This window comes from Pollicipes pollicipes, unplaced genomic scaffold, assembly GCF_011947565.3.
Source record: "Pollicipes pollicipes isolate AB1234 unplaced genomic scaffold, Ppol_2.1 Scaffold_4881;HRSCAF=5763_pilon_pilon_pilon, whole genome shotgun sequence".
NCBI lineage: Eukaryota > Metazoa > Arthropoda > Thecostraca > Pollicipedomorpha > Pollicipedidae > Pollicipes > Pollicipes pollicipes.
Window position 1 is genome coordinate 51,114,763 of NW_023596576.1, and position 17,043 is coordinate 51,131,805.

Consider the following 17,043-nt stretch of genomic DNA (forward strand, 5'->3'; position numbering starts at 1 on the left):
TCGGTGCTTCGTGTTGTCCCCTTTGCAATTTGCATATACGCCGTCGATATCATACCTTAGAAGAGGGACTCGAGCACGGTTTTATGCGGTTTCAACGAAGCGAAAGCACGGGTTAGCTAAATTTGTCGTTGGCAAATTTGTGTGCGCATCTGGTCATCTCAGCCCTTCCAAGCCACCAGCCGAAAGTCGAGCTGGAGCAACGCGCATTCCACGTGATGTCGCCCACCCTGCAACGCCGACCGTCTCCTGCAACATTGCCCGCCGTTTCAGGTGCAAGGGCTTCTTCAAGCGCACTGTCCAGAACAAGCGCGTCTACACGTGCGTGGCGGACGGCAATTGTGAGATCACCAAGGCGCAGCGTAACCGGTGCCAGTTTTGTCGCTTCCAGAAGTGTCTCAAGATGGGAATGGTGCTGGCAGGTACGTGCGACTTCTATTTGGCGCTACGCGACGTCCCCCCCCCCCCCCCCCTCTTCCCGGTGTTCTGGGGCACGCTGACCTCGGAGCTGTGACGCTCAGCTGGTGACCTGAATTACGTGATGCTGAGCCGTGCAGTGACCCCAAAACGGGCCATGCGGCGACCCACTGGGACTTGTGGTTGGCTCCGCTCCACCACCTGATCAGGACTCCGGCTCAGCTCGGCGTCGTCTGATCAGGACTCCGGCTCAGCTCGGCGTCGTGGCTTTGAGCTGGACGCTTTGGTCTGGTTCGCGGCGATCTCACGCTGAGTTCACGCGGGACGCTGACTTGCCGCGTGCTGAGACCAGCACCTGGGCCGGCCGGCGGTGGGCCAGCTCGTGGCCCGCCGTCCCGGGGTCGGGCGGCGCGCGGCGGACGGCGCGCCAGCTCCGGCGGCCCCCGCCGGCGCCACGGCTGCCGGCGGGGGCCGCGAGCCGCCGGAGCCACGGCCGCGCCAGGTCCGGCTGCTGCTGGAGCGTGCGCCGGCGCGCCCGACGCCGCTCAGCCGCCCGGCCGCACGCGAGATCAGCCCAGATAACCTTGACTTTGACTTTTGCGGGCTGCCTGTCATGAACGGACGCCGGCCAAATGAGCGAGCGTCGCCGCCGGTCGCGCCCGGCGAGGCGGACGTGCGCCCCTGTTCCGGGAGCGACCGTCGCATGTCCGTGGGCTTGGTCGTCATGCCCCTTCCCCTCCCTTCTGGCGTGGGCTAATCCAGTTAGACCGCGGTTTCCTTGTCGGCGGACCGGCATGCCACTGTCATCGCGGAGGACTGTCCGCATGCGTGGTGTGCGAGCCACCTTGCGCGGGACGGCAGCGGAGCGCCTGCCTGTGTGGACACCCGATCCTCCCCCCCCCCCCCCCACACACACACACACTATACGAACGCCAAGCCATGTGCCCGTTGCCGTCACTTCCGGCATCGAGGGTGCCTGCGCGTGGGGCGTCTGGGCCGCGTGTGACCTTGTCACGAGTGAGTGTAACCGACATGAGCCCTTGCCAAGGCTGACCTCGGGTCTGCCCTGCCCCGCAGCCGTGAGGGAAGACAGAATGCCCGGAGGAAGGAACTCGGGGGCAGTCTACAACTTATACAAGGTGAGCTGTTCTGGCTAGGTCTGTCAGGCAGATCTATGAATGAATTCGGTGGAGGTTATTGAGCGCGTTCAAAATTGCGGTGGCGATCTCGCTGCAGGCGATAGGCGGAACGAACACGTTCTATCAGAACAGACCGCGGAAGCCATCATATTGGACGCTGCTCAGTTCGTGCTGCCATAAACATAGTTTTTTATTGATTTCGTGTGTCCATTTCATCAGGTCAAGTACAAGAAGCATAAAAAGAAGCAGCTGAACGGCTCCATGAAGGTAGAAGGCAAGCCTAAGACCCTGGAGCTTCAAACCTCAGTGCCACCTGGTTTATTTGCAGCAGGAAACATTCTGAAGACGGCTCTGACGAATCCGACCGAGGTTAGCGCAGCTGGCGCATGCGTGCCCGTATCGTTTTAGACATTTCTAGAATTCACGCCGCATTTCGAATGGAGACTGCTCCCTGCTCACACGAGTGGCGAGTCTCGCTACATGCATTCGTCGCACTCGCGAAAGGAACCCTTATACGACGGACTGTATTAGCGCTGAACCTGCTTGCTCGCCTCGCGTCGACTGACTCCGACAGCACCTGCAGCACTCAGTGCGCGGGGGTAGTATCATCTGCAGCGGCCTGAGCGTCAGCCTCTTCCGTAGGTGGACCACCTGCGGCACCGGATGGAGAGCGCCGTCAGCTCGTCCCGCTCGGTGCCCTACGAGGCGTATTCCTCCCTCATCCGCACGCTCATCGACTGTGATAACTTCGAGGATATTGCGACGGTAAAGGTCTGTAAACCCAGACGCCAGCGCCGGTACTCAGCTGTTAGCGGGCAGCCGCCAAACGCCGGCTTTCGGCACCTGTTTTCGCTGGTCCTTGGCAGTGGTGACGGCTTCGGGGCTTCGGTGGTGGTTTATTTCCCGTCTTTCCTTGCGTCCTCCGCGCGCGACTCCAGTATTTTTATTTGCCTGTACGTTTCTGCTGTTTAAATACCTGTTCATTTACTAATGTAAATAAACTGTGTGTAGGTGTCCTACGAGTATAACTAACATTTTGCCCCTGTCTTATATATTCATTTTTTGTTACTTTTTTAGTCTGCCTTCGCATAACGAGCGTAGTTTTTCTTTACGGAGTCAGCATCTTTTCACAAACGCCGTGAGTCATCGAGCCGGGACAGCAAAAACGCAGTAAACATGGCACGCCTACTAACCACTGAGTATCTATTGGCATGTGGGTTTACACTGAGGCATGTGCTTACGGTGCGGCCGTCCGCTATATTCGGTGTGCTATGGTACTGTATGCAGCCTCCCGCGTCCCACGCTGCCCTCGGGATTTGGTGCGACGTGGAAGCTCTCTAACGTTGTGGGGGCTCTCGGGACTTGGTGCGACGTGGAGGCTTTCTAACGTTGTGGGGGCTCTCGGGACTTGGTGCGACGTGGAGGCTTTCTAACGTTGTGGGAGCTCTCGGGACTTGGTGCGACGGGGAGGCTTTCTAACGTTGTGGGGGCTCTCGAAACTTGGTGCGACGTGGAATCTTTCTAACGTGGGGCCTTCGGGACTTGGCGTAGCGTGGAAGCTCTCTAACGTTGTGGGGGCCCTGGAAACTTTGTGTGACGTGGAAGCTCTCTAACGTTGTGGGGGCCCTCGAAACTTTGTGACGTGGAAGCTCTCTAACGTTGTGGGGGTCCTCAAAACTTTGTGTGACGTGGAAGCTCTCTAACGTTGCGGGGCCCTCGGACTTCGTGCACTGCGGGAGCTTTCTAACGTCGTGGGGAATATTCGCGCGGGCGGGCTGCAGTGTCGGAAACCTGACCCGGCGCTCACAGAAAGATCTTAACGCACTCGGTGGCGCTCTTAAATCCCATTGATCACCTGAGGCATGGCCTAATCTGTCTGCTCCTCTCTGTTATCTCTCGCGCGGATATCTCCGCTGGAGAGTGGTCGCAGCGTTTGTGATGCGGCCTGCGGGCTCCCAGCCATCCAGCGCCCGGCGTACAATCGGCGTTTGCCGCCTGAACGCGGGTGGGCACGGCGCAGAAGGCGGTTTGCGGTGCTGCTCTGAGCTCATCTTCGCGTGCCTTTGCATGCCCGTGTCGCCCTTGAGAGAAGATCCGAATTCCGCCTGGCAACATGTGAGCCATGAGCTGGCGTGGCCCGTGACGTGGCGCCCCGGTCGCCATGAGCGGCTCGTGGCGCTACTGGCGGCCGGGCTGGGCCACCAAATCGGGTGCGGTCGGGCGGCGAGCGGGCCCGACATCTGGCCGCCGCCACCGGCCACTCGCCGCTCGCGGCGCTGGAGGTAGTGACGTCACGTATCCGCACCGCCCGAGAGGTGCCGGTGTGAGCGCCGCGCAGGGCGATGCGGGCAGAGACGGCCAGGTCGCGACAGATGGCTCCGCGTCCGCACGTTATCTCGGGAAGGGCGGCAGCTGAGAATGATCGATCTACTGCGGTCTTGGGCGGCAACTGAACGACGGGCTGTTTCTTCTTCAGAACCTGAACGAGATCTTCGACAACAAGTCGGATATCTCACAGAAGCTGTGTCACATCGGTGACTCCATAGTCTACAAGCTGGTGCAGTGGACGAAACAGTTGCCTTTCTACTCCGAGATCCCCGTCCAGGTGCGTCGAGTCAGCAGTCATGTTCGTTTGTAAGGCATCACACTTGAACGCCTCTCACGCTGGGTGTAGTTTAGGCTCAAGCCGACGGGCACAGGTGTTGTTACCTTGTCGGAGAGGGCTTTAATACGGGACTGTTGAGGGATGATGGGCATCGGCTTATGATCAGACATGCCGGAAAGTCAGGACTGTGGGTTTTCACACCATGGCTGCTGTCGAGATGGAGTCAGGTTCGCTGCCATCACTTGTTCAGATGATCACAATATCACGTCGGCGGCTTGCGTTGGCTGCTTTTTGCCTGTGCTTCGGCCAGTGCACCGCGCGGTCGGCTGACACGCCCGCTTCGTCCTGCGCAGGTCCACACGCAGCTGCTGACGAGCAAGTGGCACGAGCTGCTGGTGCTGACGACATGCTCGTACCAAGCAATCCGCGGTATCCGCCCGACCCTAACCATCACGGCAGATGGCACGCAAACAGAGTTCCAGCAGGAGGTGAGCCGCTCTCCCCCTGCGGATCACCCCCTCCCCCGCCACCCGCCACCTGTCCTTGGCGAGTGGTGAAACAATGAGCTCTGGTGTGCCTTTCATAGAAGTGTAGCCATCGGAGTTGTTCAGCATTGTGAACGCAGAGCGCATGGCTTCTAAAGATCCCTTGGGGTCCGCCTGCAGCTGCTTTGCGAGATAAGCATGGTTTGTGTTCCTTGAAAACGTGCGGCCTGCTCTCATTTATTCCTCCCATTTGTTTGCACATGTTCTTCGTAAAACGTGTTTGTTTTCAATCGCGTTTGTTTGGACTTTGGACTTCTCAGTTTCCTTCTGTGAGTGTTGTAGCGACTTTCGTGCCTGTTCGATACATGCCACCACTCGAAGCGTGCCGTGCCTGATGACGCTGCGCATTCTCCCGTCAGGTGTCGAACAGCTTATGCACTCTGCAAACGTGCTTGTCGAACATGATGAATCAAGCGATCTCGATGGAGCAGCTGCGAAGGGAGGTTGGCGTGATGATCGAGAAGATCACGCTGGTAACGGTGATGCTGCGCAGCTTGGGCATACGTATGCAGGAATACGTGTGCCTCAAAGTCATCGCCCTCCTCAACGACTGTAAGTGTGCCTGCACAGCCCCTGTCAGAGTACCGATCGGCGGCGTGGACATATTGATAAGACTCAACCACGTATCGTGCCTCCCCTTTTTGTTTAAAGAAACGATCCAATACTCACTTGCGTAGATTGTTTCTCTCATGGCTGTGGGCCCCGCACCCGCCCTGCTTGTTGCTTGGAGAGCTTGTTGCTCGCGTCCCACCCGAACGTTCTAGTTTGCTGTTAGCCAAGCGCTCCGTGCGCCTCCGTGCGTTGAAAGTTGTCAGCTGTCGCCCGGGCCTGAGCGGGACTGCTGTTTCCAGCCTCATCGCTGTACGCCAACTCGGAGCACATCGAGGACCGCTACCGGAGCTGCCTGCGCTCCTACGTGATGCACGAGTACCCGGAGCAGCCCACGCGCTTCCAGCAGCTGCTGGCCCGCTTGCCCGAGGTGAGGCACCGTCTCTGTCCAGCGTGGACGGCATCAAAAGCGCCGGGGAGGGGGGGGGGGGGGGGAGGGGTTCACGCGGGATGCCCCTGGCTATAGTGGGATTACAGAATAAGTTTCGATAACACATTGGACATAGCACCCACCAACATACGCGTGCTGGTATGAGCTTAATGACAAGGTCACCAAGGCGGCGCACTTAATACTACGGATTTGATGTGGAATCTACCCAGCTTCTCTATATGGAGCTGGTTGAGCTTCTTCAGCCGCCGCTTACAGGGCTAACCTTGTGACGCCTGAAGATCAGTTTGTACGCACAGCTAATAACTTAGAGCCGTGGGATTTGCTGCCTGTTGGATAGGTGCTCGCTAGTGCTATCTGTTTCCACTTTTGATACAAACGTTGCGCACCACTCATCCTCCTTGCGACGGTTTGATGGGAGCGTGAAGTCGGTCTTGCCGGGTCTTCGACAGATCAGTGTGTGTCTGGGAGGGGGGGGGGGGCATACATTCGTGTCACTGAAGTGAAAGCCACCATGTAGCCGCCTTTGTTACACTCCGAACAGACCAACTGCTGCCTAAGTATTTTTTTCACACCCAACGCCTGCCCTCTGTAACAACCTTCTTCTCGGACGGCAGATTCGCGAGGCGGCAGCGCTGCTGTTGGAGAGCAAGATGTTCTACGTGCCGTTCCTCCTGAACTCAACCATCCAGCGGTAGTCGACGGCGTCCCGAACACACACACACACGCGCACACACACACACGTACAGACGCACCCATTCACACATTCTTGGGGGACCATCAACGACTCGTGTGCCCTACACACGCACGCAAACAGGTCACGCACACACACACGCACGCACGCATGTACGCACCCACTCACACACGCAGGCGAGCGCGCATGCGCGCACACATGTACGCACACACTCACGTGCATGCGTACACTCAGCCACACATGCACTTATGCATGCAGGTACGCATACACGCGCGCATGCACAAACGCACGCACACACACACACACACACACGCATACACACGCACGCACGCACACACTCGAACACGCATACGCGGGGGCGAGCGAGAGCGAGGGACGTCGGTGCCCGCGCCGGTGATGACGGTCTCCATATGGGCGGGCAGAGTGAGCGGACGTGTCACTCCGGCAGAGCCCGGCCCCGGCCGCGGCGGCCTCGGCAGCAATACACGATGCGTGGCGCACCGAATCAAAACGGCCGGGGGCCCGACGCCGCACTGCACGAGACGGCCGCCGAACTAGTCAGTTGTCAAGTGAATGCCCTCGTAAGTTACCGTACCACGGTTGTCTTCTGCCATGTTTTATACTAGTCGGTTCAGCCGGTCACAGCGCGGCGCGATGGAAATTCGTGTTGAGTTGTCCCCTGGCGGGCGGGACGCGTTACCAGCCACTCCGGCGCTCCTTGGAACCTGTTCGCGATCGGCGAAAACTCGCGCCGGACGCCGTTGTTCGGTTGCGCTGCCTTCTCTGTCTGGTTTGCGTTGTGTTGTCGGCTCGGTCGGAGTGTACATAGAACGCTGGAGTAGCAGAAATATCGAGTATTTATCACGAGTGTGATGCCTAGATGAGCGAGTGGGGGTGCCGGCCTCGCGCTCGCGCCCCCCAGGCCTGTACAGCGTGTGACTAGGCCCGGCCATGCGCCGCTGTGTGTGCGTGTTGGGGTCAGCTAGTGCCGACGGGCCGGCGGTGGCTTGCCACCCGTTATTTTTATTCTTATTCTTATTCAAGTACAACGGTCGTGATGGTAGATTTTTGGCTGCATTTGGCGCGTGTGCCGCGTGAATGGGGAGTGAACAGCCAGCAAATTTAGTTACCAGTGCGACGAGACCAAAGTTTGAGTTACCACAATCTGAGGCAGGCAGGCTGTTTGCGGTGAAGACCATTCTGTGCGGAGAGCGCGTTTTCTACGAGTATCCAATCGTTTCTTTCTAATTTTGTACCCATTCACTGTGGTGGTTGTAACTTTTTATTGTTACGTGGACGCAGACACAATTTTGTACAGCATCGTGAATGTGTATGTTTATATTCAATGATTGTGTGCATTTATGTATGTTCCTACGCAAAAGAGGAAATGTACCATTAAAAAATAGCTTGTTGACTTTGAACTACAGATCGACAAGACGACATCCCGGTTCTGCAGTCGAATGGAAGGCTTTAGACACTGCTGGGTCAAAGCTTGTAATGGAAGCAAGCTACACGGTTCAATAAAGCACAATCGGAGTTTTAGTGGACAGAGGCTGCACAGACTGCGGAGGCATGAAAATCGAGGAGGAATTCCTCATGTAAATATACATACTCGTGTTTTTCCGCAAGCAAAAACAGACAGCACATATCTCCACATATATATCACATATGCCCATTCGAATCTCATGAGAAGCCTCACTTCACTGTCAATTTGCAAATAAAGCTGAAGGAGACGGGTGAGAGCCAAGACCAGGTCTCGAAGACAGAAGTAATGTCCCTGGTGATATGCAGACATTATTTGGACATTGTTTGGTTTCTTTATTTGTCGGGGAATTTAAACCGTCACTTCTTTCGAAGCTGGGATCTGTGGCACTTGCCATAGATGTCCAGTTTCCTGAAACCTGCTTCGAGAACAACGCTCTGTGAACATAAAGACTAACGATGGAAAGTGTACAGAACAATAGTCCGCTTTGTGTGACGCATATTCAAGCGTTGCAATAATGTTTTTTTTTTCTCTTGGGAGACTAGCGACACATTGTTGGCTCAAAGAAGTGCCATGGTCCTGCACCTTTTGCCGCTTGTTGAGGGTTTATCGATTTCTGCTAGATAGCATTTGTAGCCGAGTGGGCCGATCGGCAGAACTTTGTACAGACGTTTATCCATTTCCGTCGAATTGCCAATTTTATCTCTAAATACCAACTTAATGAGCATCCGGCGTGGTAATTCTGCCCGTGTATTCGTTGCATAGGAGTTTATTGAGTTACACATGAGCTTCACGACGCTTTGACGTCATCAACAATTTGTTGGCAAAATCGAGGTAGTTTTGGATTCCTGCTGAGGATGAATATCAAACTCATGCCAACTTAACGCAAGCGTATTAACCGTTAGAAACTACCTCACTTCTCCAGCTGAGTTGCGTTATTCCCCCATTCCGCCTGCTGAAGAGGCGTTCAATGACTTTTTCTGAATCTTCCGGAATCAAGCGCTTTGGCGGCAAATATCCGTTCAGTGGCACGGGCCCAGCCGCGCTGACACCGATATGCCAGCTATCAGTTCGTATATACTTTACACTGTACGATCATCCTGTATCACTGCGCTATCTGTGCTGTTTGTGGCCGTCACAAAATCCTCACTAAAAGTTTGGTTTGGGTTTGATTAAATCTCTTTCGGTAAGCAATGATTATTTCGGGGCTGCTCGATCAAGGAGCTAGCGAGCAGCGATGTAAGAATGCAGCCATTACAAGGCGCTACCACTGGTGAGCCTTACCCGCACAGGAGTCCACGGCTCCGAGGCCTGCACGGGCTCCCGGGCGGGGTTCCCCGGAGCTCCCTGCCGGGGCTCCCGGGCAGGGCTGCCAGCCGGGGCTCCCGTCGGGGCGGCAGGGAACCCGACCCATGGCTCACGGCCGCGCTATACCCGACGAGTGGGGCACCGCGGGGATGTCGGATTAACCAATGAATGAGGAAAACAGAGTGGATGCCAAACTTAGAGGAAATATGCCACGTGGGGCTCCTTAGCAGTTAAGAACAGGTTCATCGCAGCTGCTTTAAAATCGGTTATGGCATTAGCATTAGCATTGACGAGTACTAGCACCGCGAGCCGGTCTGCAAACACTGTTGTGTCAACGTTTTTTCTAAAGTGACATACTTCGGTTGCCGTTATTCCCTGCAAGCGATCGGTACGAGTGCGCTATCTATTGAGGGCCATTGACGAGTAGCGAAGATGGGCGAAGGCTTACAGCAATTGAGGGCAAGGATGTGGTTTACTAAGCCGCTCTGAAACTGATGACCGCAGGCCGCCACTTCAACGTCCAAGCCGCATATACCCCTGGAACATTGCATTCCATCCAAATTCGGAAAACAAGTGACAAAGCTCCTCGAAGCCATTACCAATGAATAGGGCTCTGCGCCTCAGGTCGCCATCTCTATCTTTAATAGCCGCATGAACTACTTTAGGACAGTGCAGCCCAGCCCTCACCAGGTACTGCTCAACCGATCTCATTGAAATCCTACACCCATGGGTGGAGCGCCTGCGAATTTATCAGCCGCTCTGCTACTCATGACCACAGTTTGAGAATTTTAGCCGCGACCCATGGTCACCTTCACCATTAAAAACCGCATATACCACATTTGGACATGGCAGCCAAGACCAAACTTAAAAATGGCAATCTTGCCCGGTCTCCGTGCAACCTTCACCAATGGATAACGTGGCTACGACTTATCTGACTATGCTCTGCGCCGCCCGATACTGTGCCGATTGGCAGCCCTGCCACTATTGTGGAACTCCTGAGTTACTGCAAGACCTGCAGAAGTCTGCGCAGGGGCGTTTCTGTTTTGAACTTGCATCTGAAGGCGTCGTTAATTGTGTTCTATGTCGCCTTCTGAAGTATGTGACAGAGCTTGTCTTCAACGGATTTACACAAGTGTGCACATCCCATCAGCCAAGCAATGTTGACCCGTAACTGTTGGCTGCTGCTTCAGCCGTTCATCCCCAACTTCGAACGGCTTCAGTCCATCATGGCGTCTGCCAAATTGCTGTCGGAAATTACCTACCTTCTTGTTTTGGTATGCATTCCCTCGGCGGCACGCCACAACGAAACATGGGCCTTCTCGCTGTTACCTACCTTATAGCTCAGACGTTAGGGAAGTTAGCGATTTACTTAGCGCTTTATTTGGCGATCAGTTTTGATTTCTATGAGAGCACGTGTAGAAGTCAATTGTCACGCGAACATCAAACCCGACACTTGTTTTTCAATACCATGTGACCTTCAAGTTCAGGTTTAAGATGAAATGACGAGGACTACATATCGCCCAAAAGTTATGGATCTATTTGGGAATTTTAAGCGTCAGATTCATCTTCAGCACACAAACCAGCGTCCGGCAAAAAATCCTGATCTTCCGAGGTCACGCTTAAAGGTCAAATTTAAGGTGATTGGTGGTATATAGGTGAATAAGGTGATAATATCATCCAAAAATTTCAGGTCGATTTTTGTTTTTTACGCATCGGAAAGGTCGAGAATGTTCATGAGAGCATTAAGTATGAAAAATGCTTGTGTGTGACTCTGTTTTAGCATTGGTTGTCAGGATAGCACTGCCAGGGGCACGTCCGTCAGGATGATTGACGACCGAGTTTCCGAATCAATCGCAAAATCGGCTCGCGAATGAAAGGAAGGTGTTTTCAGCATAAATGTATTGCTAGCAATAGTATCAGACAACGCAAGGTCGATCCATAACAATTACTATGCGTGATAAATGGCCAACAATCCACAGCAATTCATACAGGGGAAATGGGTCACTAGTCCAAACAGCGGTGAAGCAATCCAAAACGACGAGCGATAGAGAAATGCAAAACACGTGATTGGTATGGGTAACATAATACTGGCGGCTAAAAATGACTTCAGAACAGGCCGAATTGCTGGAGAAAATCAAAATTTACACTGTCAAAACCATGGTCGATTTTTGCCTACCGTTTAACGTATCAATAAACACGCGTCACGAGAAGCGCAAGCTAACACACTACCTGAACCACCCGATAAACATACACGTCACGATACGCACAACCTATTCACAAGATGCACATCCTCCGGACCCACCAATCTATTCTCACGTACCGGCACATACCCAAACTACTGATCTATCCGCATTGGGACAGCATTAACCAGCATAAGTCGTCATTAACAGCGATTTGAAAAAAACTTGTGTTATTCAACCTGAATTTTGTGGGCGCCATTCCATGCGAAGTCCTTCCAGCAGTGAGCTCACCGTTTAGCTGGATGATGTGCACATGAACAACGATTATTTTACCCGATGTACGCGTCAACTCACTGGATTAAGCCGAGGGCTTCCGCAGACAAGTACACGCTGGATGGTGCGAGTTATCGTGTTATCGGCACAAGCCGCCGAATCGAATACGCACGCCGAGCCCACATTTAAAGGCCTTTGGTGAACTACAATGCCAGCGCGCATAGTTCAGAGCCATTAGATAGCCTTGGTTCAGAGGACATCCAGGCGTAAGTAATGCAACGTTTTTTTTTTAGAAATGACGTAGAGCTAGCTAAAATGAGTACACTGAGATCGTCGGTTTAATCAAACGCGCTGAGACCATTAATAACACACGAACATTATTTAGTGAAATAGCGGACGTCGACACTGCGCAGTAAAATCAACACAGGCACGCCGCCCAGCAATGTAGGCAACCACAGCAACAGACAACCTAAAAAAATACACAGAGAGGCTGCCTGGTAAAACAAATGCACAGGGACCGCTCAGTTAAATTGTCACATATCTCATCACATATCATGTTATATCAATGGCCAGCCCGGCACACTAAAATCAGCATAGTATAACTGGGCCAATTAAAATAAAGGCATTTTGCACATGACTCGACCATATATACCCAACCATCTGCACTCTCCAGGGTAGCCAAAACGCACACATGGACAAATACGGTAAGGGCCAACGCTCGCTTCGGGGATGACTCCGGCTAGTTCACATAGGCGGATCCTGGGGGGGGGGGGGGGCCCGGGGTCAGTGGCCCCCCAAAACCGCTGAGAGTATGTTTTCCCCCAAAACATTCCCAGAACTTCATAAAAGTTTCTTCTACTTACCGTCTGTTTTAACTTTTAACTGTTTTAGCTGTTTGTTTTAACTTCTGTTTAAGATTCAAAAACATTTCGGTGCTTTTCCAGTTTTGAATGGTGTCCCTACTACGTACTCGCGAGGGGCACCACACACTGGATCTCGGATCCCACACCAGTCAGTTGGCGACGAACGGTTGCCCCCCCCCCCCCCCCTCCCCCAAAACTTCAGACTAGATCCGCCCCTGCTAGTTCATGGGGTGAAACCGGCTTAGTTTAAGGGGTAAATTCGAATTAGTTCAAAGGGTAATGCTGAGCAGTTAAAAGGGCGAAATCGGCTTGTTAATAATCAGACACTCCCGCCCGGACAGCATAAGCCGGCTGGGCATGGACTTTTAGGCTTCGAGGGCCTCGAAGCTATCCGACACAAACGTCAGTCAGCAGTGTGCGAGCGTTGTGGACGTTATGAATGCTGGATGGTGTGATTTGGGATATTCCGAACACTGAGCGCGGCGAAATTGGACGTTTAGATGATCCTCCATGCGACTGCACTTCAAGGGAAATGAACTAACGCACCGTACGTACCTTTGACGTCAGAAGTTGCAACTTGCGGCCGGCGCAGGCCCGAGACCAATATCGGAAAATAGATTTGCCACTTATGGCGCATGAGACGAAACCGGCGGAAAATTTACATAACGATGCTACTGCCTTGACTGATGCCTTGATTAGATTGAAAAGTGAGATGATAGTGTTAAAAGTGCGTTTTATAGGTAGACGTTCACGGTAACAGCCCTTGTTTCTAGATGTGAGTACAGAAGTCATGCAATTAGTGGGTTGTCGGTAGATAGCGTGGGATGTAGTTCTGTGGAATTAATTATGTATACTCAAATACCAGAATGATACGCGCGCATGCTCGACTGTTAACATTTTATAACTCGTACCTGCAATCCTATTTGCTACATAGTATTTTTTGGCCAGAGCTTGGCACACAGTTAACGTGAAAGTAAGTTATGGACAACAGTGGGAAAGCATATTACTGATTATGTATGTTCACTCTGTCTTCTACACTCAGCCAGATTTGCAAAGTAAGTCAGATTTACATCAACACCATCTGTCATTAGGTCTTTGTATCTTGGACATGCAGATTTGCATGTGAATCAGTGTTGATGTGCACCTCCCACAGCTGCAAGGCAAATAATCCCACCACCTACAAGTTTCAACAATGGGAAGCAATGTATCTAAGAAGAGGCGAAGATCTTCTATGTCAGATGCTGAAGCACGCTCAAGGCTGCAGAGAAAAATTTGTCTTGTGAGTATCTTCTTCAGATTAAAGATATTGTCAAATGCTTCAAACAAAATTGCAGCATGGTCTCCACTGGCAGATCAATATCATGTTTTTTCATTGGAAGACTAAAAAGTCAAGCAGTAAGTCCTGGGCTCATTCACTGCCATTCATTTGTGATGGTTCATGATAAGATTCGGGAACCATGCTGCTAAGATTTGAGCTTGTTTATGTGAGTCAACAGCCACAGAGCGACAACTGCCATCAAACAGATCCAACTTGGGATAGATCTAACATATCTTAATGATCTGGCATGATCTTGCAGATTTGACAGATCTGACTAGTCTTCATCCCATATGGAATAGTTGGTTTGGCTGTATCCCTCGTCCTTGTATGGTAGCATCTACACTGCCAATGCATTTTCTGGCTGTCAACAGATGTGTATAGATGGAATGCATGGTGTGAAGGAGAAACTCATGAGGAACATTGGATTGGGTATAGCTTTCAGCCATGTATAGAACACAACCAAAATTTGTGTATATGTGGTTGTGGATGAAAGTTACACACCATGCGAATCATATCATGCACTATTGATGTTTTGGTTTCAGGCAGAGGAAACACCAGAGCCTGTCTATGACCTTTCAAACTGCTTGTTGCGCACCATACCTCCAGGAACATACGCCAAGTGCAAAGTGCTCCGCAAGCTGCAGCTTCTTTTGCAGGCAAGTTCCGGGTGTTTGGTATGAAATGTGTAATACTATTATCTATATGATTTATTTATGTTTTTTCAAACAGCAGAAAGAAGAAATTGCTCTGTGATCTAAATGAGTACATGCCTTTATGCTCCCAGTAACTTCTGGTCATTATGGAGTTGAATAAATACATTTACCATCCTTGACACAGCTACAGGTACTGATTATCTGCTTGTCTGCTTGCACACAACTTTGCTGTCATGTCTATAAAGGTAGCCTCCATAATTTAGGCCTTACAAGAACACATGAGGGATGGGTTTCAGTGGGTATATTTTCTGCAAATAAGACAAATATTTAACTGTGCCCACATGTTCTTGTCTCACTTTCTCAGGATAACCTGCTAACATCACTAGAGTCAGGTGGTCAGCTCTCCGATCTGCACTTGCTGCAGGTGCTCCACTTGGAGTTCAACTGCCTGATCCACCTGCCCCACAGCATTTCATCCCTTGCCAGCCTCCAGGTATGTCAAAAGACTAATCTGCATCATTGTAACCATACCACACAAATACCCACACTCCAGCCTGATTGATGTGAAGTGGGTGTGATCTTTTCTCAGCTGTGATGTATATGTGCACTCTAACTGGATTGTCAGAACTGCTGGTGCACATAAACACACAATCAACAAAACACAGCTTCCGGCCCCAGCTGCTGCTGATGTTCATCTCATGCCACATGCACGCCATCGACAGGTGCTCGACCTATCCAACAATGCACTGAAGGAACTGCCAGCGTCGATCGGCGAGCTGCACCGGCTACGGCGGCTTCTCTGCCGCGGCAACGGCCTGCGCAGCTTGCCGGCGGCGGTGGGCCGACTGTCGCGGCTGGCCACGCTTGATCTGCGCAACAACCAGCTCCACGAGCTGGCGCCCCTCGCCAATATCAGGTGCGGCTCCTGCCAGGGCCGCGGGATGGCTCATTTTCACGCCTTTCACGTGACGTCACGTCAGCTGGCCGGCTGGGGTGGTGCCAGCGCAGTGCTGCGCGCTGCCGGGCGCCGGTCCTTTGTGATCTGTCAGCTCTGACTGTCCGTGACCTCGTCCCCCCTTCCGCAGTCGGATGGAAGAGGTCCGCTTGGAGGACAATAAGGCGCTGTTGTGCCCGCCGCCAGAGGTGGTGAGCGCAGGCTCGGACGCCGTGATCACGTACCTCTGCCGCGGTGAGACCCGCCAGCTCTCTTCCGAAGCTGGAATCCATCAGGGTGGATGGGTCTCTGGCTGGGATGGTCCAGAGGCCCCACTCTGCATGGAGAGATCTGCTCTGGGTGGAGGGGCTCTGCTCTGGCTAGAGAGGCTCGCTCGGTCAGAACAGGGCCTGCTCTGGCAGAACGGGCCTGCTCTGGCAGAATGGGGGCCGGTCTGGCAGGACAGGGGCCGGTCTGGCAGAACAGAGGCCGATCTGGCAGAACAGGACCTGCCCTGGCTAGAAATTTGGATACTTGATCTGTGGGCACCTGAGTTGATTTCATTGCATTACTTAGCATCGTGTTTGCATACGGCATGAAGGTTTCAGGTTTCGGGCCCTGACCTTTTGGGCCTTCATGGTCTGACCTCTTTCAAGCCATGTCAAGCCATGTCGCTGACAGCGTGCTCATAAGCAACAAGAAATGCTTACTTCTCACATTAAATGCACTCCAAAGAGGTTTCCTATGTTCCAATTGTTTGTAACACTGAAGTGTGTTTCTATCATGTTTTTGGCCTTTGTAAAGTTGGTCACCAAAGGCTAACCTCGCTCAATTTAAATCTGTCGCCGGATTTTCATACTAAGGTCATGCTTAAAGCTCAATGGCAGGCACATCACAGCCCTAGAAGGCCTTTCTAACACTGTTTCTTTGATTGATGATGCTTGCTTAGTTTACAATACACCCCCTCATTTGCCAACGTTGGAGCGCGCGTCGTGTTGGTGTACGTGAATTTGACGGGTTGACGAGCGTTGCGCAGTCTTCGGCGCCTGTTGGTTGGCTCGGTCGGTGGGCGCGGCCCAGGGTAAGGCCTGGCTGGCCGCTGGCGGGCGTCGCGCTGACCGCTCGCCCCGCTCGCCCCGCCGCCAGAGGCCCGTGTGCGGCATACGGGACCCGCCGCCGAGGACGAGGAGGACAGCGTGGCGCCCACCGTATCGCGCTCCGTCCCAGACAGCCTGGACGCCGTGAAGGTGGGCGCGGCCCGGTGACGGCGCCGGTCTCCGGCCCCTGGGGCGGGGTGGCAGCGTTAGCGGCGCCAGCGTAACGCTGCGGTGCGCCGCGCGCGCGTGGGGGTGGGGGTGTGGATGCGTGTTGGCTTGTGCGTGTGTGGTGGGATAGGGGGGAGGGGGGAGGGTAGGTGGACGAGCGAGTTGGCAAGTTTGTGTGAATGGTATGAGCGTACAGATGCCGCAGACTTCATGTTTTTGACGACAGTCAGCGGAGTTCATCGTTGTTGTGTGACTCCGACCAGTGCTGATGTATTCACCTAGGCTGTGTTGTAACATTCACTGTCTGGTGCAGCTGCATGACTATTCACAGTCGACGCGTCCTAAAACACCAAACCACTGTCTGGCGTAGAC

The 17,043-nt window shown here is 53.1% G+C and overlaps 1 protein-coding gene and 1 long non-coding RNA gene across 2 annotated transcripts in view; both read left to right on the forward strand.

Moving 5' to 3' along the window:
* Hr4 (nuclear hormone receptor 4) overlaps positions 1-7,799 on the forward strand; it is a 36,511-nt gene extending 28,712 nt beyond the window's left edge. The window contains exons 8-16 of the mRNA XM_037223650.1: positions 271-419; positions 1,492-1,553; positions 1,773-1,922; positions 2,196-2,324; positions 4,030-4,158; positions 4,512-4,646; positions 5,063-5,255; positions 5,555-5,682; positions 6,318-7,799. Of these exons, the coding sequence (XP_037079545.1) occupies positions 271-419; positions 1,492-1,553; positions 1,773-1,922; positions 2,196-2,324; positions 4,030-4,158; positions 4,512-4,646; positions 5,063-5,255; positions 5,555-5,682; positions 6,318-6,398 (1,156 nt within the window). The 3' untranslated portion in view covers positions 6,399-7,799. The remainder of the gene's footprint in view (positions 1-270; positions 420-1,491; positions 1,554-1,772; positions 1,923-2,195; positions 2,325-4,029; positions 4,159-4,511; positions 4,647-5,062; positions 5,256-5,554; positions 5,683-6,317) is intronic.
* Positions 7,800-13,160: 5,361 nt separating this feature from the next.
* LOC119101407 (uncharacterized) lies at positions 13,161-14,476 on the forward strand. The gene is made up of 3 exons (XR_005094552.1): positions 13,161-13,276; positions 13,655-13,780; positions 14,362-14,476. It is a non-coding gene; the product is annotated as an uncharacterized LOC119101407 (long non-coding RNA).
* The last annotated feature ends 2,567 nt before the right edge of the window (positions 14,477-17,043 follow it).